The sequence below is a fragment of the Patella vulgata genome, chromosome 5 (assembly GCF_932274485.2).
Source record: "Patella vulgata chromosome 5, xgPatVulg1.2, whole genome shotgun sequence".
NCBI classification, from domain to species: Eukaryota; Metazoa; Mollusca; class Gastropoda; family Patellidae; genus Patella; species Patella vulgata.
In genome coordinates this window covers 22,423,762-22,443,693 of record NC_065883.2, presented here as the reverse complement: position 1 = coordinate 22,443,693, position 19,932 = coordinate 22,423,762, and the positions used below count along the sequence as shown (strand labels likewise).

General features: G+C 35.4%; 1 protein-coding gene across 2 annotated transcripts in view; it reads right to left on the bottom strand.

Moving 5' to 3' along the window:
* LOC126821544 (spectrin beta chain, non-erythrocytic 2) overlaps positions 1–19,932 on the bottom strand; it is a 135,289-nt gene that overhangs the window by 71,618 nt on the left and 43,739 nt on the right. For both annotated transcript variants that reach the window (XM_056100749.1, XM_056100750.1), the window contains exons 4-20: positions 16,211–16,378; positions 15,483–15,596; positions 13,400–13,473; positions 12,950–13,030; positions 12,337–12,452; positions 11,560–11,672; positions 9,664–9,851; positions 9,224–9,406; positions 8,775–8,817; positions 8,397–8,528; positions 7,981–8,063; positions 7,334–7,472; positions 6,605–6,813; positions 5,562–5,739; positions 4,515–4,715; positions 2,747–2,842; positions 2,211–2,324 (exon numbers count right to left, since the gene is read on the bottom strand). In XM_056100749.1, the coding sequence (XP_055956724.1) occupies positions 2,211–2,324; positions 2,747–2,842; positions 4,515–4,715; positions 5,562–5,739; positions 6,605–6,813; positions 7,334–7,472; positions 7,981–8,063; positions 8,397–8,528; positions 8,775–8,817; positions 9,224–9,406; positions 9,664–9,851; positions 11,560–11,672; positions 12,337–12,452; positions 12,950–13,030; positions 13,400–13,473; positions 15,483–15,596; positions 16,211–16,378 (2,232 nt within the window). The remainder of the gene's footprint in view (positions 1–2,210; positions 2,325–2,746; positions 2,843–4,514; positions 4,716–5,561; positions 5,740–6,604; positions 6,814–7,333; positions 7,473–7,980; positions 8,064–8,396; positions 8,529–8,774; positions 8,818–9,223; positions 9,407–9,663; positions 9,852–11,559; positions 11,673–12,336; positions 12,453–12,949; positions 13,031–13,399; positions 13,474–15,482; positions 15,597–16,210; positions 16,379–19,932) is intronic.

Here is a 19,932-nt window from a genome sequence, read left to right as displayed (position 1 = left end):
TACTTTCCATATATACCAAGATTGCCATACTTTTTTTGCAAATAACCACCCGATAAATACTTTTCTGGGAACCCATCTTTAAATATTGGATATCAGAAGCCCATCTTTCCCGGGTAAGAACACAACATCAATGTTGATTTAAATTGACAAATAATTTGTGTTTTCAATGTCGAAGTCTTTGGATGATACTGAGTTAGAGACTTAGCTACTTTAATGATTGCTAGTTAATTAAAATATTTGACTTTCATGTATGATGTATCCGGTATATTATGTATATTTCTACAATATAGACCTTATATCTAAATTTGATTTTCAACATTTCAGTGAATTTTGACACTCAACATACATGTATGAGAGTAGTGTTGGCTGTGAGGAAGAATATAGTGTCATCAGTTTATAAAAATAATAAAATATTTCATGTATGAATGAGGAAGGATATTTTGGCATGAGGAAGCATATTTTAGTTTTAAGGTGAGGAAGACAGTGAGGCTTATATCCACTGCCGAAATCCCCCCAAAAACAGATGGCACATTAATTAATTGCACGTTTATCTTTGTCAACTATACACTAAGTTTCATCACTCTCTATGAGAGAGAATCAAAGAAATTGCTTGGCTCTGCTTAGCTTTAGCGGGAAATGTTAATCATTGAACTCAGTCAAGACATTCACCCAATGAACATCAAAGAATTAAAAGAAGAGTTGTTATGTTCCAAAGTCTTGACCAATGAAATTGCTTATTGCTCCTTACCCATAGCTGAAAATTCTCATCAAACTTAGTCAAGGTAATGATATAATGAATCTATACTCAGAGTTTCATAGCTCTCACTAAATTATAATCAAAGTTATAGTGCCCAAAAGCATCAACCAATCATTTGGTTAAAGTAAGCAGACAATATTCATCATCACACTCCATCACGACATTCACCTAATTAGCATTCTACCTCAATTGGAAGGAGAGTTATTGTGTTTCAAAGTCTCGAACAATCAAATTGCTTATCGCTCTGCTTACCCTCAGCAGACTTAGTAAAGTTATTGATGTGATGAAACTATACACCAAGTTTCACTCTCACTTAATTAGAACTAAAGTTATTGTATCCCAAAGCATCAACCAATCGAATTGCTTATCTCTGCTTACCCTAAGCAGAAACCGCTCATCTTCGAACTCCATCAAGGCATCGACCTAATAAACACCTACCTCAAGTTGAACATTCTAGCTCAATTAGAAGTAGAGTTATTGTGTCCCAAAAAGTGTGACGGACGGACAAAAAGTTTGAGTCTCCGCAGCAGGGGTGTGTTGAAGAACAGAGGTTACATCGACGAAAAAATTGGAGATTGTGGAATAATGCACACTCCTGCACATTAATCAAAACAAAGAACATAAAGTTTAAAGTGAATTGGATGATGATCTAAAGCATTCAGTAGTTTCTAAATAGTAAGCAAGGGCTACAACTCATTAGATTGTTGACACGATTCTTTGGCTTGAAACAAGGGATGCGACTCTAAATGGAATTAACAGAAATTGAATAATGAATATAAATTTAAAACAAGACAGGTTAATAAATTTTGTCAGCAGAGCATTCACAAGGTTCTACAAAGTGATACAAGGGCCATAACTCTAGAAGTAATTAATGTGAGTACATTATATTTGGTAATTATATTATATTCTTCTATTAGGTAATGGTTTGATTGGTGAAAATATTAAAGGGTGGGGCAAAGCCTATCTCTGTGTTGCCTAAATCAAGGTATCAAAAAGTATATAACTAGAAACCAAATATGAACATACACAAATATTAATACACCGAAAACATTACAGACTTTCACATACATTACAGACTTTCACATATAACAAGAAGAAAAAAAAAAGTATGTTTTAAGAACTACAATTTTTTCATCATTCATGGATGCCTCCACACTGGTATCATTATGATAGAAATTTTACAGATTCAGACTTTGGTCTTAAATTATCCAGAGGTCAGGTTTTTTTGTTTTTTATTACAAATTTCAGTTTTATTTTTCTTAACGGTCAACTGTTGAAATACAAAATACATTGGCACTATCTGTGGATGCAAAATTTTAAATGTAGACAGATACCCAAAACACAAAATAACCCAACACATCAAATTCAATTAAATCAAAAATTAATTTGTTTTTTTATCCAAATCAAAATGGTCAAGCTCGTTACAAAATATGGTAATCATCATAATACTTACATTATGCTCAGTGGAAGCCTTGGTCATCAAGACAGATAATTCTTCTAATCTTTTGATTTCAGTATTAAAAGACTTGATATCCTTTTCTAGACGATTGTGACGGGAAAGAAGAGCCTACAGAATAGATACAAATAAATTAAAGAAAATTTATACCCAAAACAAATGGGTATTGCCCCAAATCTGGGACAATGACTGCTTATATACATGGCAATAACTCAGCACAAAGTCAAGCATTTCCTCCTAATGATTACTCAAATCATCCTAGAAAGTTTGAACTTTTTTTCTATAAACTACGAATTACAAGGTTTCAATGACAGGGTCAATAACTCTGTATAAAATCAATGTACAACTCTCATTTTAACAGGGTCCCTGCTTACATTTAGCTGAACAATCACAGAAAGTTTTCAAAGAAAAGGAAATTAAAACCTCTGACCTGAAGAGTTTTTACAATAATTCTGAATGACGGAACAGTTAAGTCCGAAATATATCAAAATAGTGCACAAAGCGTCAATACTAAATAATCATAAATAACTTACCTGAGCACTGGCAGCATCTTTACCATAATCATCACTAGTAACAATAGGCATCTTCTCTCTCATCCACCATTCAGCTTCATTAGCATCAGCATAATACTATCAAACAAAACAAATAGTTTTTAACAAGGGTAACAAAACTAACAACAACGTACAAGAAACAACATTTTCAAGAGCACATAAAATGAAAATATAAAATGTGTATGTACTTTTAAAGCCAGTGTTTATTTTATAGAATTACAGCAATTTAATTCAAATCCATTCATAATTGATTCAGAAATCTTCATCGAAGTCGCAAATATAGACCTCTCCTAAAAACGACTTTGCGAATTATCGAAAAAACGCTTAATCCCCTCAAACGCTAGTGATGTCACAGTGACCAAATGCATATTATAAGTGTTTATTTTTTAATTACCACAGTAGCGATGTATACTCATTAATGCCTGACTGATTCCTTAATCCCCTAATACTATAACATAAAACAATTAACTACTGAATAATTTGTTTTATATGAAATGAGAGAGACAAATTAGCATAGTTTATTAGCATAGAGTGCTTTAGTTTTAGACTCTTTAAAATTTGTTTTATAAATCTAACCATATTCCCTGTCTCTTTTTAATCAGAAGAAATTTGAGTTAGCAAACAATACTTCTAAAATAATAGTCTTCCGATTAAAACAACAAGATAGGCATAGAATTGTTATCCACGCCGATAATATGAATAAGAACAAAGCCAATATAAATAATTAACTATGTTGACTTTTACGAAACAAAAGGGTTTCAAGTATTAATCAAATGAATTTAGTTAATCAACATTTGTGTTATTGGTAATTTGAACCTACAATTAGAAAATGGAGAAAGAATATTTATGGTTTTCTGTATTTATCTCACGCAATGCACTCTTTTTGTAACCATTAGGCTTTTGTACAATTTGTACAATTTGTAAACATTAACAACCCTCTATCACATGTGGCATATTCACATTTCCTCTAGCATATAATTTCCAATCACAGGTTTATAAATTAGAACTAGAATAAATAGTCCATTAACTTTCTCTATGTTTTGTTTATTAAACCTTTTATGAGAATTAATTCTGTTAATGTCACCAATTAGTTATAAATTAATTAACACCTTTCTGTCAAGGAGATTAAGATTGTGGATTGGGTAATCCAGTTTAGTTTGTAGATAATCAAAGAAACCGCTACACTGTAGTGTGTTTAACGACGTTAAAATATGTTTTATAAAACAAACTTAGTAAATTGAATACCCATGCCATATCTGATTCATTTTGTATTTATTTTTAATCTATGTGTTTTAAATTTGAATTGTGTTTTTCCAGAATAGGCCCGATATTGGTGTTTATCGAATACTTGCGATCAGATTTAAATAAACAGTCGAGGATGAAGGCACAAGAAGACCAGGAAGCCACACATATTTATGATTATTTTGTGAATGTTTGTGTTATATGTTGACTAACCTCTATCTTTTAGACAGTAAGTGATATGATGTTGATAATGGACAGCCATGTTTGAATTGATTGAATGGAACTCAGGAATTTTTGTACGAAAAAGACAGAATTATTATTTCACATGTCTAACACACATCAAGATGGAGGTGTGAAATTAACAGTAACTTGGTGATTTTCTGCATGGAAGGTTCTCCATAAAATGTAATCACCAAACTTGTTTTGTTTTTTTGTTAGGATTCAAAATAGAATCGTAATTCAGTTGCGATATTATTTGTGTAACTACTGATAAAGCACTGATATTTACCTGATGTGCTTCAATGGCATCTTCAAGACGAACTCGTCGTAATTTAGCCTGTTCTTGTAGTTGTTTCCATTTATCCATCATAGTTTTGATGCGTTGACCTATCTCAGAGCGGGACTGGTGACCACTGTTGACTAAATCTTGACCAACAGCACAGAGCTGTTCACATCTCTTCCAGCGAGTAGCCATTTCTAGTTCTAAGTTCTAATACAAGATAAATAGGTAACACAGTAACAGATTGGTCGAAAGTACACACAATAGCAAGAGACAGCTAACATAGCATGAACCTCGGTTTTCCTAAATGCAGAACGTAGTTTTAAATATACCTTTTTCCATTTGATATAATTAAGCTTTCCAATTTACAATTTCTGTATTAAGTTTTTTCATAGTTCATTAATATATATATCAGACAAGCAGTAGAGGACGACAACTTTCGCAAAGTGTGGTCTGAGATAGCTGGAGACGAATGATCGGAAGACATCTGTACTGGGATCTCATCGATACACAAGGGGTTCATATAAAAGACGATGTAAGATGAGACATAACCTCCGTAACCAGTATAAGTCAGACGAACTATCATTCTTATTAATAAACCCCTGGATCACACGGGGATCACAGTGGCTAAGTGGGTAAGACGCTGGCTCGCTAGAATGGACGTCGGGTGTTCGATCCCTGCATTGACTGAGAAAATTCATTCAGATTTTCCGACGCGGTTCCCCCTTGTCAGGGATGCAGGACCTGACAAGGACAGCTGTCTAGTCGATTGGACGGGACGAAAAACTGAAGTCTTGTGTACACATTGGTGTGCACGTAAAAGATCCCTTGGCAGTTGGAATTTGATATAAGAGTAGGCCGTAGTGCCGCTGTTCGGATAAAATTTCTCTCATAGCACACTGTATGGCGTATGCCCGTCTTCATTAGCCCAGTTCGGAGCAGAACAGTAGGACGTTAAACCCCATATCATTTCATTTCATGATCACACCTATGGAATTCGTCTGAATTCTACTGGTTAGGGGGGTTACGTCTCATCTCATATATCAGAATACTTACTTCATGTTTTTTCAGTAATTTCAATGCAGAATCCAAATCTTTTCCTGTATTATTAGAGCGAACATCTTCAAGTTTTTCTGTCACCCACCTTTCATCCATTTCGGAATCATCCATAAATTGGTAATATGATTTAGCTACCTCTAACCCATTCTTTCTTACTTTACTTAGATTCTTGACCCTGGATAGAAAATTTAAAATACATTTAATATGCTAATCACATTCTCAGTGTCATTTTTTTAATCGAGAATTCTTTGAAAAAAAAAAAACATTCTCCATCAAAATTTGTAAATGTAGAATCACAGATATTTCAAAACATTTGTGTTATTGGGGACATGATGTCATCCATCGGAACGAGAGAACTAAGGTTCACCGTAGTTTGCTTTTTCTTCTGCTTAAGATTTGTTATTCAAGCTTAATATGACATTGATAAGCAGTTTCTGCGATCTTCTGCCATTTGGAACCACAATGGTTGTATATTCATTTTGAATATTATTCACCATATCTTGAAGTTGGACTTGGCATATTCCTGGTCGGACTTTTTCAGACCTTTGGAAAATAGCCGACATGTCTGGAATATATGGGCAAGTTCCCAACACTGCCTTGTACTAAGGTGAAGTGCAAGTCAGAATTTAGTTTATCAATATAATAATGTTAACTAATTTAGTTTGTCTATTGATATAATGGGGTTAACTAATTTAGTATAATTTGGTCTACCTATCGATATAACAGGGTTAACAAATTTAGTTTATCTATCAATATAACAGGATTTACTAATTTAGTTTATCTATCAAAATAATGGGGATAATAAAACTAAATTAGTATATATAAATATAATTGGGGTAACTAATAAATTGTACATCTTTCAGACTAACATAGTAATTTATATAATCTATTGTTAAATGTGCAATTTATACGATGAGCATGAGGTCTGTCTTATTTCTGATTTCATTCTGGATCATTAATTCCAAGAGTGCACCAACTACAGGGTTGTTCGGATACAAGATTAATTATATATCATTTATAATTAACACTGATTCTATTACCTTTCAACAGAATCATTTAGTGAGTTAAGTCTTTTTTCCAGTGGTTTGGCTTCAGGATGACCTTCGTCGCCATATTGTTTAGAGCGTCTGTTTAGGTTACGAACACGTTTAGCAAGAGCTTGTAACTGTGATTCGTGTAATGAATGTTGTTCTATATAATCTTCTGTTGCTTGTAGATGTTTACCATAATCTGTTAATTTGACTTTTCCCTATAATAAACAAACATACCAGGCATATAATCACAGATTAAATGGCTAGACATTGCTCAGATAAACTGTAGAAAATCATTTCAACCAGGGGTGTCAACTCATTTCAATTCATGGGCCACATGAATTCAAATTTTACATCAAGTGAGCCGGAGACATACAAAAATTCTAAAAACATACAATGCAAGAGAAGCAAATCTTCACCGACAGATGAAATTAAATAGGGTTTAAGGTCCTACTGTTCTGCTTCGAATGGGCTAATGAAGATGAGTATACACCATACAGTGTGCTATGATGGAAATTTTGCCCAGAAAGCGCCGCTAGAACCTACTCTTATATCAAATTTCAACTGTCAAGGGATCTTCTATGTGCACGCCAATGTGTACACAGGACCTCAGTTTTCCATCCTATCCAAACAACTAGACAGCTGTCCTTGTGAGGCCCTTCATCCTGCAATACTGACATGGGAAAACCAACAGATAAAACAAGACATATAAATATCTATCATGTGCCAGTAACTCACCTCAACTTCTTTCAATTCTTCTTCAATACTCTCTATTTCACGGAAATGGCTCATCAAGTTACTAAAACCTGATAGTGTGACCTTGCGACCTTCTAATGTATCCAATAATGCCCGCCATCTTCTCATTACTTCTTGATCTCTGTGAGAAAAAAACCAACAAATCAGAAGTGTCATTAATGTACAAAACACAGACATACACGTCAAGCAGAGTAAATATTGTTCGGAAATGAAACAGGGTTTAACTTCCTACTGTCCTGCTCTGACTGGGCTAATGATGATGGGCATACACCATACAGTGTGCTATGGGGGAAATTTTATCCGGACATAGGTTCTATCGAATTACAACTGCCAAGGGTTCTTTTACATGCATGGCAATGTGTACAGATAACCTCAGTTTTTCATCCAATCCTGTACCACTCAAATGGGAGAACCACGCCAGAAATTCCCAATGAACTTTCTCAGTTCACCTAGGGTCTCCAGTTTATCAAGCCATCTTTCTCACTGAGCCTTCGCGGCTCCCAATATTGTTAGGACAATGTCCTTGTGTCAAATCCAAGAAAAGTGACGATAATGCAAATAAATTCTAGTTCAAGTCAAATATGAAATTTGTGAAAAATATGGTTAATTACAACAGAAAATATACTTACTTCTTTTGGACACTGTCTTTATTATGATAATTTCCCTGAACTAATTCACTGGCTAAATTGTTTAAAGCTCGGAAACGATCTTTCTATAAAACGAACAAAAAATATAATTATGAGAATAAGATCAATAAAACATTATACAATTTAATTACATAGAAGCAAACAATTCAAAATCAATCTTGCAGCCTCCTTAATATCAGATTCCAGGGACCTAGATATCTGAACTCTGGACGTAAAGAAGCGAATGTCATACTAACAGCTTTTGTCTGGACATAAAAAAACATAGTCACAGCCGTTTTACAGGAATCTGGATGCTCAAGTTCAAAGGGTTAAATTCTGCTGAATGACTCAAGAGCAAGAAATCACTTTTATTTTTAGGATATTCAAGACAAGACAGAAGATTTTAATGAAGACCTCACCCGTGCTAGAATTTCAGCACTGATAGCTTCGTGTTTTTTAACAGCTGCCTCAGTTTGCACTGCATTACTACAGATAATTTCTTCATCTAGAATCTGTTCCATATCTTTTAACCATGCTTCACGAATACCAGCCTGAAAAGATTACGTAATGTACACTATAATGTTTGATGCAACTGAATTCAAGCTTTCAATAAATAACAGCAACATGGCTGATTTCTTTAATCAACAAACACAAATGAAAAAGCAGTAATAACATCTTTATATAATTGGAATCAAAACTGTCTGAAAAGGAATTAATAGTTAACAGCATTAAATAGAGAGGGGTCAACATAGGCCAAGCCTACAAGATACTACAAATAGATTCAAATACACTCTTACCTTGCGGGCGAATCTTCGTGCTAATTGTTCTAGACGTTCTTGTCTGAAAAAATAACAAAAACCTTGTAACAAAGTCACTCAAGGTATGTTTAAATGTCTTGTAAAAAGAATGTAGTTTGCCTTCAGTTTTGTAAAGGGGGGGGGGGGTTGCTTTGGGGAGGGGGAGGGGGAGGTGGGGGGTCCAACTTCCTGTTCCCTACAACAATTCTAGTTCATTCTATACTTCTTACAAACTAATATCTTTTTTTTTTGTCTAAAAAATTCACCAAACAATATTTGGGTGAGACAATGACAAGTCTGTGCATTAAGGGGGGATAACTCATAACAACCATAGTCTAACATTACAAAGCACACTGCTTTGAATCTCAGTTCATGAAGTGAACACGAAAAATTAAACAATGTATGTATTCAGTGTTAAAACTTTGTGTATTATCCAAATGAGTCCCGACCTGATTAGTTCATCTCTCAATGCTACTTCTCTGCCATGTTCACATTTTTCTAAATGAAGCCATGCTGTTTCTATATCATGTATTAAATGACCTTCTTTAGGAATGTAAAGTTTTTGTCCATTGGCTTTTAATCTGGCTTGAATATTAAAATACTGAGCTTCTATATTTCCTCTCTCTCGATATCTGAAATCAACAACAAGTTAAAATAATGTTACTTTTTAAACGATACTATTTTAAAAAAAAAAACAAAAACCAAACTTAAAAATTTCTACCCTTTACTTTACATCTAAGTCAAAACTAATCAGTAATCAGATGCCTTTCAAAGACAACTTCTTCAAACAAAGATTTATTCAGAATTATAAATTTTGATACTAATAACAATTCAATCAACTCAACCATCAAATTAGATATCCAAATTCAAATTTAACGATTGTACATACTTGGGTGGTTTTTCCACTGTCATATATTCTTTAAACATCAGAAGTTCTTTCTGAATTCCTTCTAAGGCATTGGGGAAATTTCTATTATTTAAACTATTAATTTTTTGCTGTATCCATTCTAATAAGTTGGACATAAGATTTTCATATTCCTGTTGCATCTTGTCTACCTCCACCATATTGCCTAGAACCTACAACAAATGAAAAAGAAAACAAATTTAAAAAATTGATATCCAATAAAGAGAGATAAATGGGGTTCAGATGGACATAACTTACGTTTGGTTGATCAATCTGAATAATTTTGGGCCCAGATAAGTCTAAACTTAAAGTGTAAGGACTGGAAGTCTGTATGTGCTTTTAGTCTAGAATAATGTGTCTTTAATATACTATTCAAAAAAAGTAGGGGATATTTGATTTTGGGGGCATAATACTAAAATATGCAAATGACTACGAAAAAAGTCACTATAGAACCTAACAGAAGAAACATTTCCAGTTACATGTGATGCCCAAACGCACCAATAGCTACCGCATGGAATGCAGGTGATGCTTGGGATCATCATGGGGGTCCAACCCAAGATTTGCACGACTCTGACTTTGAATGTTACAGTCATTGTGGCATTGAATTCCAGGGTGGAAACATCAGTTTAATTGTTTTAGTGACCAGAAAACAAATTTTGATATGCGTCGGCTTACCCAAAATGAAAGGTTACGTGCCCTTGGCATGCTACAGATCGGCACAACACAGGCGGTTGTGGCGCGGACGATGAATGTTTCTCAGTCTGTCATAAGCAGGCTATGGTCCAGATACCGTGATACACAATCTGTACAGGACAGACCACGCTCAGGTCGACCAAGGGCGACAACTCAAGCCCAGGATCGATTTATCCGTACCTTGGCCTTGAGAAATCGTGTCATCACAGCAAATCAGATCAGCGCTCGTCTTCAAACAGACACTGGTGTGAGAGTGAGTGGCCAGACGATTCGGGATCGTCAACACTGGGATAATCGACGCTGGAGCAATGTGATTTTTCAGATGAGTCAAGGTTCACTGTTGATTTTTTGGACAGACGTAGGAGGGTGTGGCGTCGTCGAAACGAGCGCTTCCAAGACGTTAACGTCATCAGACATGATCGATTTGGGGGTGGTTCTGTTATGGTGTGGGGAGGCATCACTGTTGCTGGAAGAACGGCTTTACATGTTGTTGCAGGGCGTGTTACAGGCCAGTACTACCGGGACAACATCTTGGCAGTCCATGTTGTGCCGTTCGCACGACGTCATGGCCGCCGTTTCATCTTCCAGGATGACAACGCAAGATGTCAGAGGGCCAGGATCGTTACAGGTTACCTCCAACAACAGAACATCACCACATTACCTTGGGCAGCACTGAGTCCCGACCTCTCCCCCATCGAGCATGTCTGGGACATGCTTGGACAGAGGTTACGTCAACGTCAACAACGTCCTGCCAATGTCCAAGAACTTGCTGCTGCGTTGCAACAGGAATGGGACAATCTGGACCAAAATGACCTTAGACGTCTCATTAGGAGTATGCCACGTCGGATCAATGCTTGTTTGGCAAACAGAGGAGGATTTACCCGTTACTGACTTGGTTGTGATGCTGTGGTAACTTTGCTGTTTGACCCCGGGTATCATTTTACCCTTATAATGGTCAGTCTGTGCCTTACTTAGTCTAACGATCATTTGGAATAAATCGATGAATGTGAACTTCATTTCATTTTGTCATTTGTTTCTTCGTCAGTTTCATTAGGTGACTTTAATAACACTTAAAAATCAAATATCCCCTACTTTTTTTGAATAGTATATATTCTTAAATTCTTGTGAAGTCTTATTTCCCATGGATGTACAATGTCTTAAATGTAACTTGAAGATAAATTTCCTCACCTTTGCAATTCGTTTACCTCCGGTCATTTCACTCTTCATTTTAGCAAAATAATGATAATAAGAAGCTACATATGTTAATATAACTTTTTCATCAGGTCGATTTACATCTACGTCTGGAAAAAAAAAAACCACCACAAATTAAATCAATTATCTATATTAAAATAATCATAATTACAATTATTTACTCTCTAGTAACCTTGACTATTAATTTAACTGAATTTATTTTATCACCCTACCCCCCATACTTGTTTTGTGTGTTTGTTTTGTGTTTACTTGTCATGTATATGTTTGTATGTAATTGAGAGAGAGAGAGAAATGGGATTTAACGTCCACTTGACACAAACTAGGTCATTTCGGGACTAACATATGGTTTTAATTTTATTTCAATAATTCACTTGCGCGTAGGGGTTTTTAGCAGTGGGAGGAAACCGGAGGACCCAGAGAAAACCCACGAGGTTGGACAGGCGACCCTACTCCTTGTCACGTACAACCGGGGATTTGTATGTAATTGTAATGTGCATGTGTGTTATTTGATGAGTCAGTACACTTAAAGAAAATAAAGAATTGAAAACAAGAACTTTTATTAGATCTCAAATTTCTATGATTCAAATGAAATGAAATGGGGTTTAACGTCCTACTGTTCTGCTCCGAACTGTGATCCAAATGAAGTAAGAAAGACATAATAATCTGAACAGGCTTCCTTTTATTCTCAAATAAAATGTAATGAAATAACTTCCCAAATAAAGATCTTGTATAAATTTGACGAATGCTACATACCTTCTGCATCAAGGATTCTGGGTATACCCAACTGACTGTCTGCTACATTAAAGGCATTATTCAGATTACCAATATGATCTGCTGGTTCTAATTTTTCATAATCTATTACATCTGGTCTGGAAAATAGAAATCAAATAACTCTCAATTATCATTCATAGTAAATAAATATTGAGTGTATGCTCTGATTATAGCAGGTTGTCCAATTGATAGTTAAAGTCAGGGGTCAAGGGTCATCAAGGATTACTCTTGATAAAACACCATAATCCGAAATTTCGCACCAAGTGCATACCATGTTCACTAGGGCTGTTTATTGCAAGGTCGAAATCTTGTATTGCAATACATTGTGATCAAGTCAAGCGAATTGCACTGTATTGTGAATACTGGTTTAAAAGGAAAATAGTGATTTTAATAAAATAGTTTGGATATATTTATGTTTTTGTTTTTTTTTTAATTCTGAAAGAATAAACAGAAGTAGGACTCGCACACTTATTCTCTTTGACAGACCTAATGTGCACATGAGATCTTAAACTTTAGTGATACAGAAAACCATCAACACAAATCATCAATAATGTGTATACATTGAAGTAGCCTAAAATTTACAATGTAAGCTTACCTGTGAGCATGGATTAGAGCATTAAATCCTAATCCATTTCTCCAACTTGTTGTAAAGTTTGTAATTTTAACACCAGGGTACCTGAAAGAGACAAGAAAATCTATTTATTCAGTTCATTTGATAACAAACATCTATACAACTAAGTTATAAATTTTCTTTAATGGGACCCAGTCTTCCATTCCAGATTTCAGTCAGAAATATTATAAAAGGTAAAAGAAAATCGATCAAATATCCTGGTTTTGATAAAATATGATAAGACATCTATATATTCTGTGGGCTGCACAATGTGTGCTGTCATGTTTTTAACAAACTGCAACAGTTAAATAAGCTTTTTTTTAAATAAAGAGTGTAAACATAACCAAAAGAATACTGATTATTTCTAAAAATTATTAAATAAATTGTCAAAGGGGTTTTAAGCAGAGGGGAAATAACTCTGTATAAACTACCCACCCTTCTGTTTTTCTTTGACACCATAGTAGCAGTGCATCTTTGGCAGATCTTTTCTCTCCTTTATCCTCATCATCCTTTAAATGAACAAATCAAATGTGTTATTAATTAATTTTCCTTAAAAAAAAAAGCTTTCTAATCAAACTAAAATATTCTAATCTGAACCAGAATTGGACTGTGATCAAAATATTATGCAAGTCAGGGCCCTTATTCACGAAAACTTAAACTAAGTTACAACCAAAATTTTAAGAAATACTGCAACTTCATTGGATATATGCAAATTGATTTTACTGGTCAGCCAATCAAATTGCAGTATTTCTTAAAATTTCGATTGTATCTTAGTTTAAGTTTTCGTGAATAAGGGCCCTGATGTAAAAGAGGTTGATAAACCTTAACAGCATTCAATTGCACAGTCAGTCAGAATTATATACTATTCAAAAAAAGTAGGGGATATTTGATTTTTAAGTGTTATTAAAGTCACCTAATGAAACTGACGAAGAAACAAATGACAAAATGAAATGAAGTTCACATTCATCGATTTATTCCAAATGATCGTTAGACTAAGTAAGGCACAGACTGACCATTATAAGGGTAAAATGATACCCGGGGTCAAACAGCAAAGTTACCACAGCATCACAACCAAGTCAGTAACGGGTAAATCCTCCTCTGTTTGCCAAACAAGCATTGATCCGACGTGGCATACTCCTAATGAGACGTCTAAGGTCATTTTGGTCCAGATTGTCCCATTCCTGTTGCAACGCAGCAGCAAGTTCTTGGACATTGGCAGGACGTTGTTGACGTTGACGTAACCTCTGTCCAAGCATGTCCCAGACATGCTCGATGGGGGAGAGGTCGGGACTCAGTGCTGGCCAAGGTAATGTGGTGATGTTCTGTTGTTGGAGGTAACCTGTAACGATCCTGGCCCTGTGACATCTTGCGTTGTCATCCTGGAAGATGAAACGGCGGCCATGACGTCGTGCGAACGGCACAACATGGACTGCCAAGATGTTGTCCCGGTAGTACTGGCCTGTAACACGCCCTGCAACAACATGTAAAGCCGTTCTTCCAGCAACAGTGATGCCTCCCCACACCATAACAGAACCACCCCCAAATCGATCATGTCTGATGACGTTAACGTCTTGGAAGCGCTCGTTTCGACGACGCCACACCCTCCTACGTCTGTCCAAAAAATCAACAGTGAACCTTGACTCATCTGAAAACATCACATTGCTCCAGCGTCGATTATCCCAGTGTTGACGATCCCTACACCAACGACGTCTTGCCTGAATGTGATGATCTCTCAAACAAGGGATCACGCGAGGACGTCGGGCGCGAAGGTGACCCCTATGCAGTCGATTCCGAATCGTCTGGCCACTCACTCTCACACCAGTGTCTGTTTGAAGACGAGCGCTGATCTGATTTGCTGTGATGACACGATTTCTCAAGGCCAAGGTACGGATAAATCGATCCTGGGCTTGAGTTGTCGCCCTTGGTCGACCTGAGCGTGGTCTGTCCTGTACAGATTGTGTATCACGGTATCTGGACCATAGCCTGCTTATGACAGACTGAGAAACATTCATCGTCTGCGCCACAACCGCCTGTGTTGTGCCGATCTGTAGCATGCCAAGGGCACGTAACCTTTCATTTTGGGTAAGCCGACGCATATCAAAATTTGTTTTCTGGTCACTAAAACAATTAAACTGATGTTTCCACCCTGGAATTCAATGCCACAATGACTGTAACATTCAAAGTCAGAGTCGTGCAAATCTTGGGTTGGACCCCCATGATGATCCCAAGCATCACCTGCATTCCATGCGGTAGCTATTGGTGCGTTTGGGCGTCACATGTAACTGGAAATGTTTCTTCTGTTAGGTTCTATAGTGACTTTTTTCGTAGTCATTTGCATATTTTAGTATTATGCCCCCAAAATCAAATATCCCCTACTTTTTTTGAATAGTATAGTTTAATAGCTATGCTAGATGTGTTGTCTGAATCTCCACTCTTTATTTGTTCATTGAAAATTTATATGACTTAATATTATAGGGATGATTTTAGATTTTCATTAAGATTAAATCATGTTACTTACTTCTAATACAATTTCTTGAATTTGGAAACGTAAAATAATGGTCCATATTAACCCCAGGATTAATCGTTGATTTCCATCCAAAATATCTTCAGCTCCAATGTTTTCAAAATATACCTACAAATACAGATAAACATAACATCAAGCATAGGTTAAATACTGACATTTTTCTCTGGTATTAACAAAATAAGAGACAAGTCTTCTCATTGTTTTGAATGTGCAAAATAGATACCATATGGCTATATTTCTACATGCCCCAAATTGCAGACATGATCACCAGCCTACAGAACCCAAAACGCCATTCGGCTTATTGGGATTAGCCAATAAGCAAAAAATGTTAATTTTAATAATTACGCAGCGAAGAATTATCAAGATATATTGAATGTTCATATGTTTTGCTTTACATGATCAGTTAAGAACATGCAAATTTTAGATTTTGAGTTTTGGTTGTGATTATCATCATTTCAAAATCAGGGCCATCATTAGCGTAAAAATTGTCTCATGGACATCTACCCAAGGCCCATTTTGTCCCTGCTACGCTGACCCCCACCCCCAATATGACGGGTGTGTTAAGTGTAAGTGTTTACTGGGTCAAGATGTATAGAACAAGAACTGGCGTGGTTAAACCAGACGATACAACATTTCCATTCGTGTTTTAAAGATTCACAATCAGTAACAAAAAAGATAAAGTCAAGTTATCGGTAATGCTTTTCCAATGTAAAAATTTATACCTTTGTAGCCAGAAATTTCAAACATCTGTTGAGGTTTTCTACTTTCTGGACTCGGAGTACACCTTTATTTGGTTTACCAAGATTTTCACCCGAGATTATTTCTAAAAGTTTCATCAGCATTTTACCATCGCTTAAATCTGTGAATAAATCTTTGATCTCCATTCGGGCCTGAAATATACATAAACAATTATTGTAAATATCTTCAATACTTTGAATCCTGTTGGCTGCCCCTTGAATACATCAAGACATTACCATGTTAGTCAGTTATTCATTATTATCAAGGATTCTTGTAGCAATCATTCTGATAAATTCATCACAGACATTTGCATCACGATTTAATTTAACCTCTTTATTACTAATCGCAATCATTCTGATTAAATCTATCATGGATGCTTGTATTGCGATTTAATTGAACCTGTTCAACACTAATCGCATTCATTCTGAAAAATTTTGTGATTAAAAGTTTCAAAGTTGTTCTAACAGGTTAATCAAATCTGTATCATAATCCTTGCAACTTACAGAAAATCACAAGACAAAGATAGATTGACAGGCATCAAATTATAACCCCACTAGCTGCTTTGTTGTCCGAGTAGTTAAGAAAAGTTATTAGAATTTGCAATAATTTCATCCGTAATGTCCTTAACTGCTCAATAAACCTTTTGAATACAATGTCCAAAAGACTGCATAAGCAGTATTACAATGGAAAAGCAGTGATCAAGGGTAGCAATCACTCCAGTATTATGGAGGGATAAGTTTGAGGGAATATTCTTGTTAAACATCCAATTTAACAATAAACTAATACTATTTTATTTATTTGCTGTCATGATGTTTTAATATTATTAAGCTAGAAGCAGACAGATGAAATTATATGTTATTAATACTATATAGTAGTTAACATTATCACCAATTCTCACAACTACCATATAAGGACATCAAATACATATTTCACCATGTATGGTGTCAGTTTTCAGGGTTGTTTTGAAAGTTATTTTTGTTGTTGATTTGGTCTATTCGGGGGGTCGTTTTATGTTTTTTGTTGGTCTTAGCATTTTCAGTGTTTTTATCACAACAGTATATGGCTGAACATACTTAAGCTTTCAAGTCAACAAAAAATGAACATCATATTAACAGCCAATCAATTAACAATTATATTTGAACTAACTGACTGAGGTTAAAACCTATGTCACATAAAGTACATTTATATCCTCATGTTAGGGAGACTGTGTAGCTGATGTACAAGTACAACTCTGAGATCTAATAAAAAAAAACATGTTGAACAGATCAAAGGGACATAACATAGAGACAAAGGGTGGAGTAGGATATATATAGTGCATAGTGATTCACATAATAGAAAGGTTGTGGGGCATTTCAAATCTCTTCAAATAACTTGGTTGAAGTGTTAATCTATATCATCATTTCCAGTTTATTTTAGTGACCTATATGATTTAGACAACGATCTTTCGCAAAGCTAGGATTGTAAATTATAAATGGAGAATGAATCTTGAACTGCAATGTCATTTGGGTGTTCCTTGCAAAAAGTGGAGGCGAAACCGTCACTTTCCCCCAATCACCACCATAAGGCTTAGTTTTGCCGATATGTAAATAAAGGATGGGACAATTATCATTTTCACAAGTTAGATATAATCCATTATAATCCCAATTGATTCCATAATTCAATCTCACAGGAAATTAATGGAATGTTTTTCTTTCAAAGCAATAAACTTCTAGAAAGGAAATGAAATGGAATGTGGTTTAACGTCCGACTGTTCTGCTCCAACTTGGCTAATGAAGACGGGCATATGCCATACAGTGTGCTATGAGGGAAATTTTGCCCGGGCAGTGGCACTATGGTCCACTCTTATATTGAATTCCAACTGCAAAGGGATCTATTACGTGCACACCAATGTATAAACAGGTCTTTGGTTTTTTGGCCCATCCGAATGACTAGACAGCTGTCCATGTCAGGCCCTATCCTGGACCATCGATAGGGGGAAACCACGCCAGAAAATCCTGATGAACTTTTTCGGCCAATGCAGAGATGGAACACGCGACCTCAAGACCAGCGTCTCACCCACTAAGCCACCGTGGCTCCCCTTTTAGTGAGCAGCATCTTACCCACTAAGTCACTGTGGCTCCCCTTCAAAGGAAATGGTAGGTTTAGTCAGATATTTTCAACAAGAACACATCGAAACAATGTAAGGACAATTTTTATCAATCACAGGTATATAATACTCTACATGTGTAAAATAAAAACGTAGAAAGTTTTTTTCTGTCAAGTTGAATTAAGTCAGACTTGACCTACATACTAAAGTTCTTGCACCCAACTGTCGGTGGAGATGTTTGAACCTGCGGTGAATAAAATTCTAATTGCCACCCATATAAGACTTTAAATTAAATCGAGGATATTGACACAGATAGAAGAGAAAAAGTGTACCATCATTCACTGAGCTTATCAAAGGATTTTCTCGCAAATAAGATCAACAAGTCGAGTCACCCAAATTAACAAACAGATTTCCTGAGGTTATCTTTGCGTTGGTGTTTGTGTATTTTCAAAGTCTACAAAAATAGCAGATAAAACGGTGATTGAATGTCAAGTATCTAAAGTTATTTATAAAATACAGTACTACCGATCATTCAAAATATGGTATGGATGGTAATAAAAAAATACAGTAGAGTTGGTAAGAAAAAAATACTCTACTATTGATCATACAAAATGTAATATGGATGCAATACACCCACATTTTGCTAGAAATGGATGGGGGAACAGGGAAAATCAATAGGGCTCATCCTCTCATTGTCCCAATCCTTCATAAAGAATTTTGATGCGCACCAAAATCAAACTCCTCCAAGATCTTTTGATCCCCAATATATATTTGAAGTTTCATCCAAATTGGACAAAGATTGTATTACATGCTTTTACACTATTTGAGTAATGGTATGCAGCCATTTAATGGTAAGTTCTGTCCGATTTTCACAAAATTTGAAATCAATGGTGTAACAGTGATATATATGAACAGTTTTTAAAATCATTTCAAATGAGGGCCAGATTAAGAGGGTTGCTGACTGGGCCACCTCCAGTTTTTTTATATATAGAACAGGTAATTTATGATTTTATTTATTATGCTGTATATGTTAGTGTCAAATAATGTGTCCCAAGCAAGCCTAATCCAGACCAGTTTCAAATACCAGTAATTTTGTTTGCATTCAGAATGGTGCAGATCAAAATAGTTCACGATATGATAATACAATTTATCCAAAATACCCATCATTGAGAATATTTTTCTTATACATGTAAGCTGACTACCCAATTAACCCAATGTGAAAACAATCTAATTAACAGTCAAAATGACTTATCTGCATCTACATGTACATGTAGATTACATAATTATAAACCAATGACAATTATGTCACCTGCTGCCAAACTCGTCATTTAAATGGCATCATTTGCTAATAATACAGATAACAATATCTAAAATTTTCATTATTGCATAAAATTATTTTCCAGCTCTAGATACTGCCGAAGTTGATGTTATAGTAGTATCCTTTGTTTAAAGTAACAATGCCGGGCCATCTGTTGCTAAAAAAGATTCTCAACTTAATTCACGCTAATATATACTCAGATTGATTATTTAACATTTAATTAATATGTACTCAGATTGATTATTTAAAGGTGCTAAATCGCTAATATTTGGGACCTAGAAATTGACACAAATGGGTCGCAA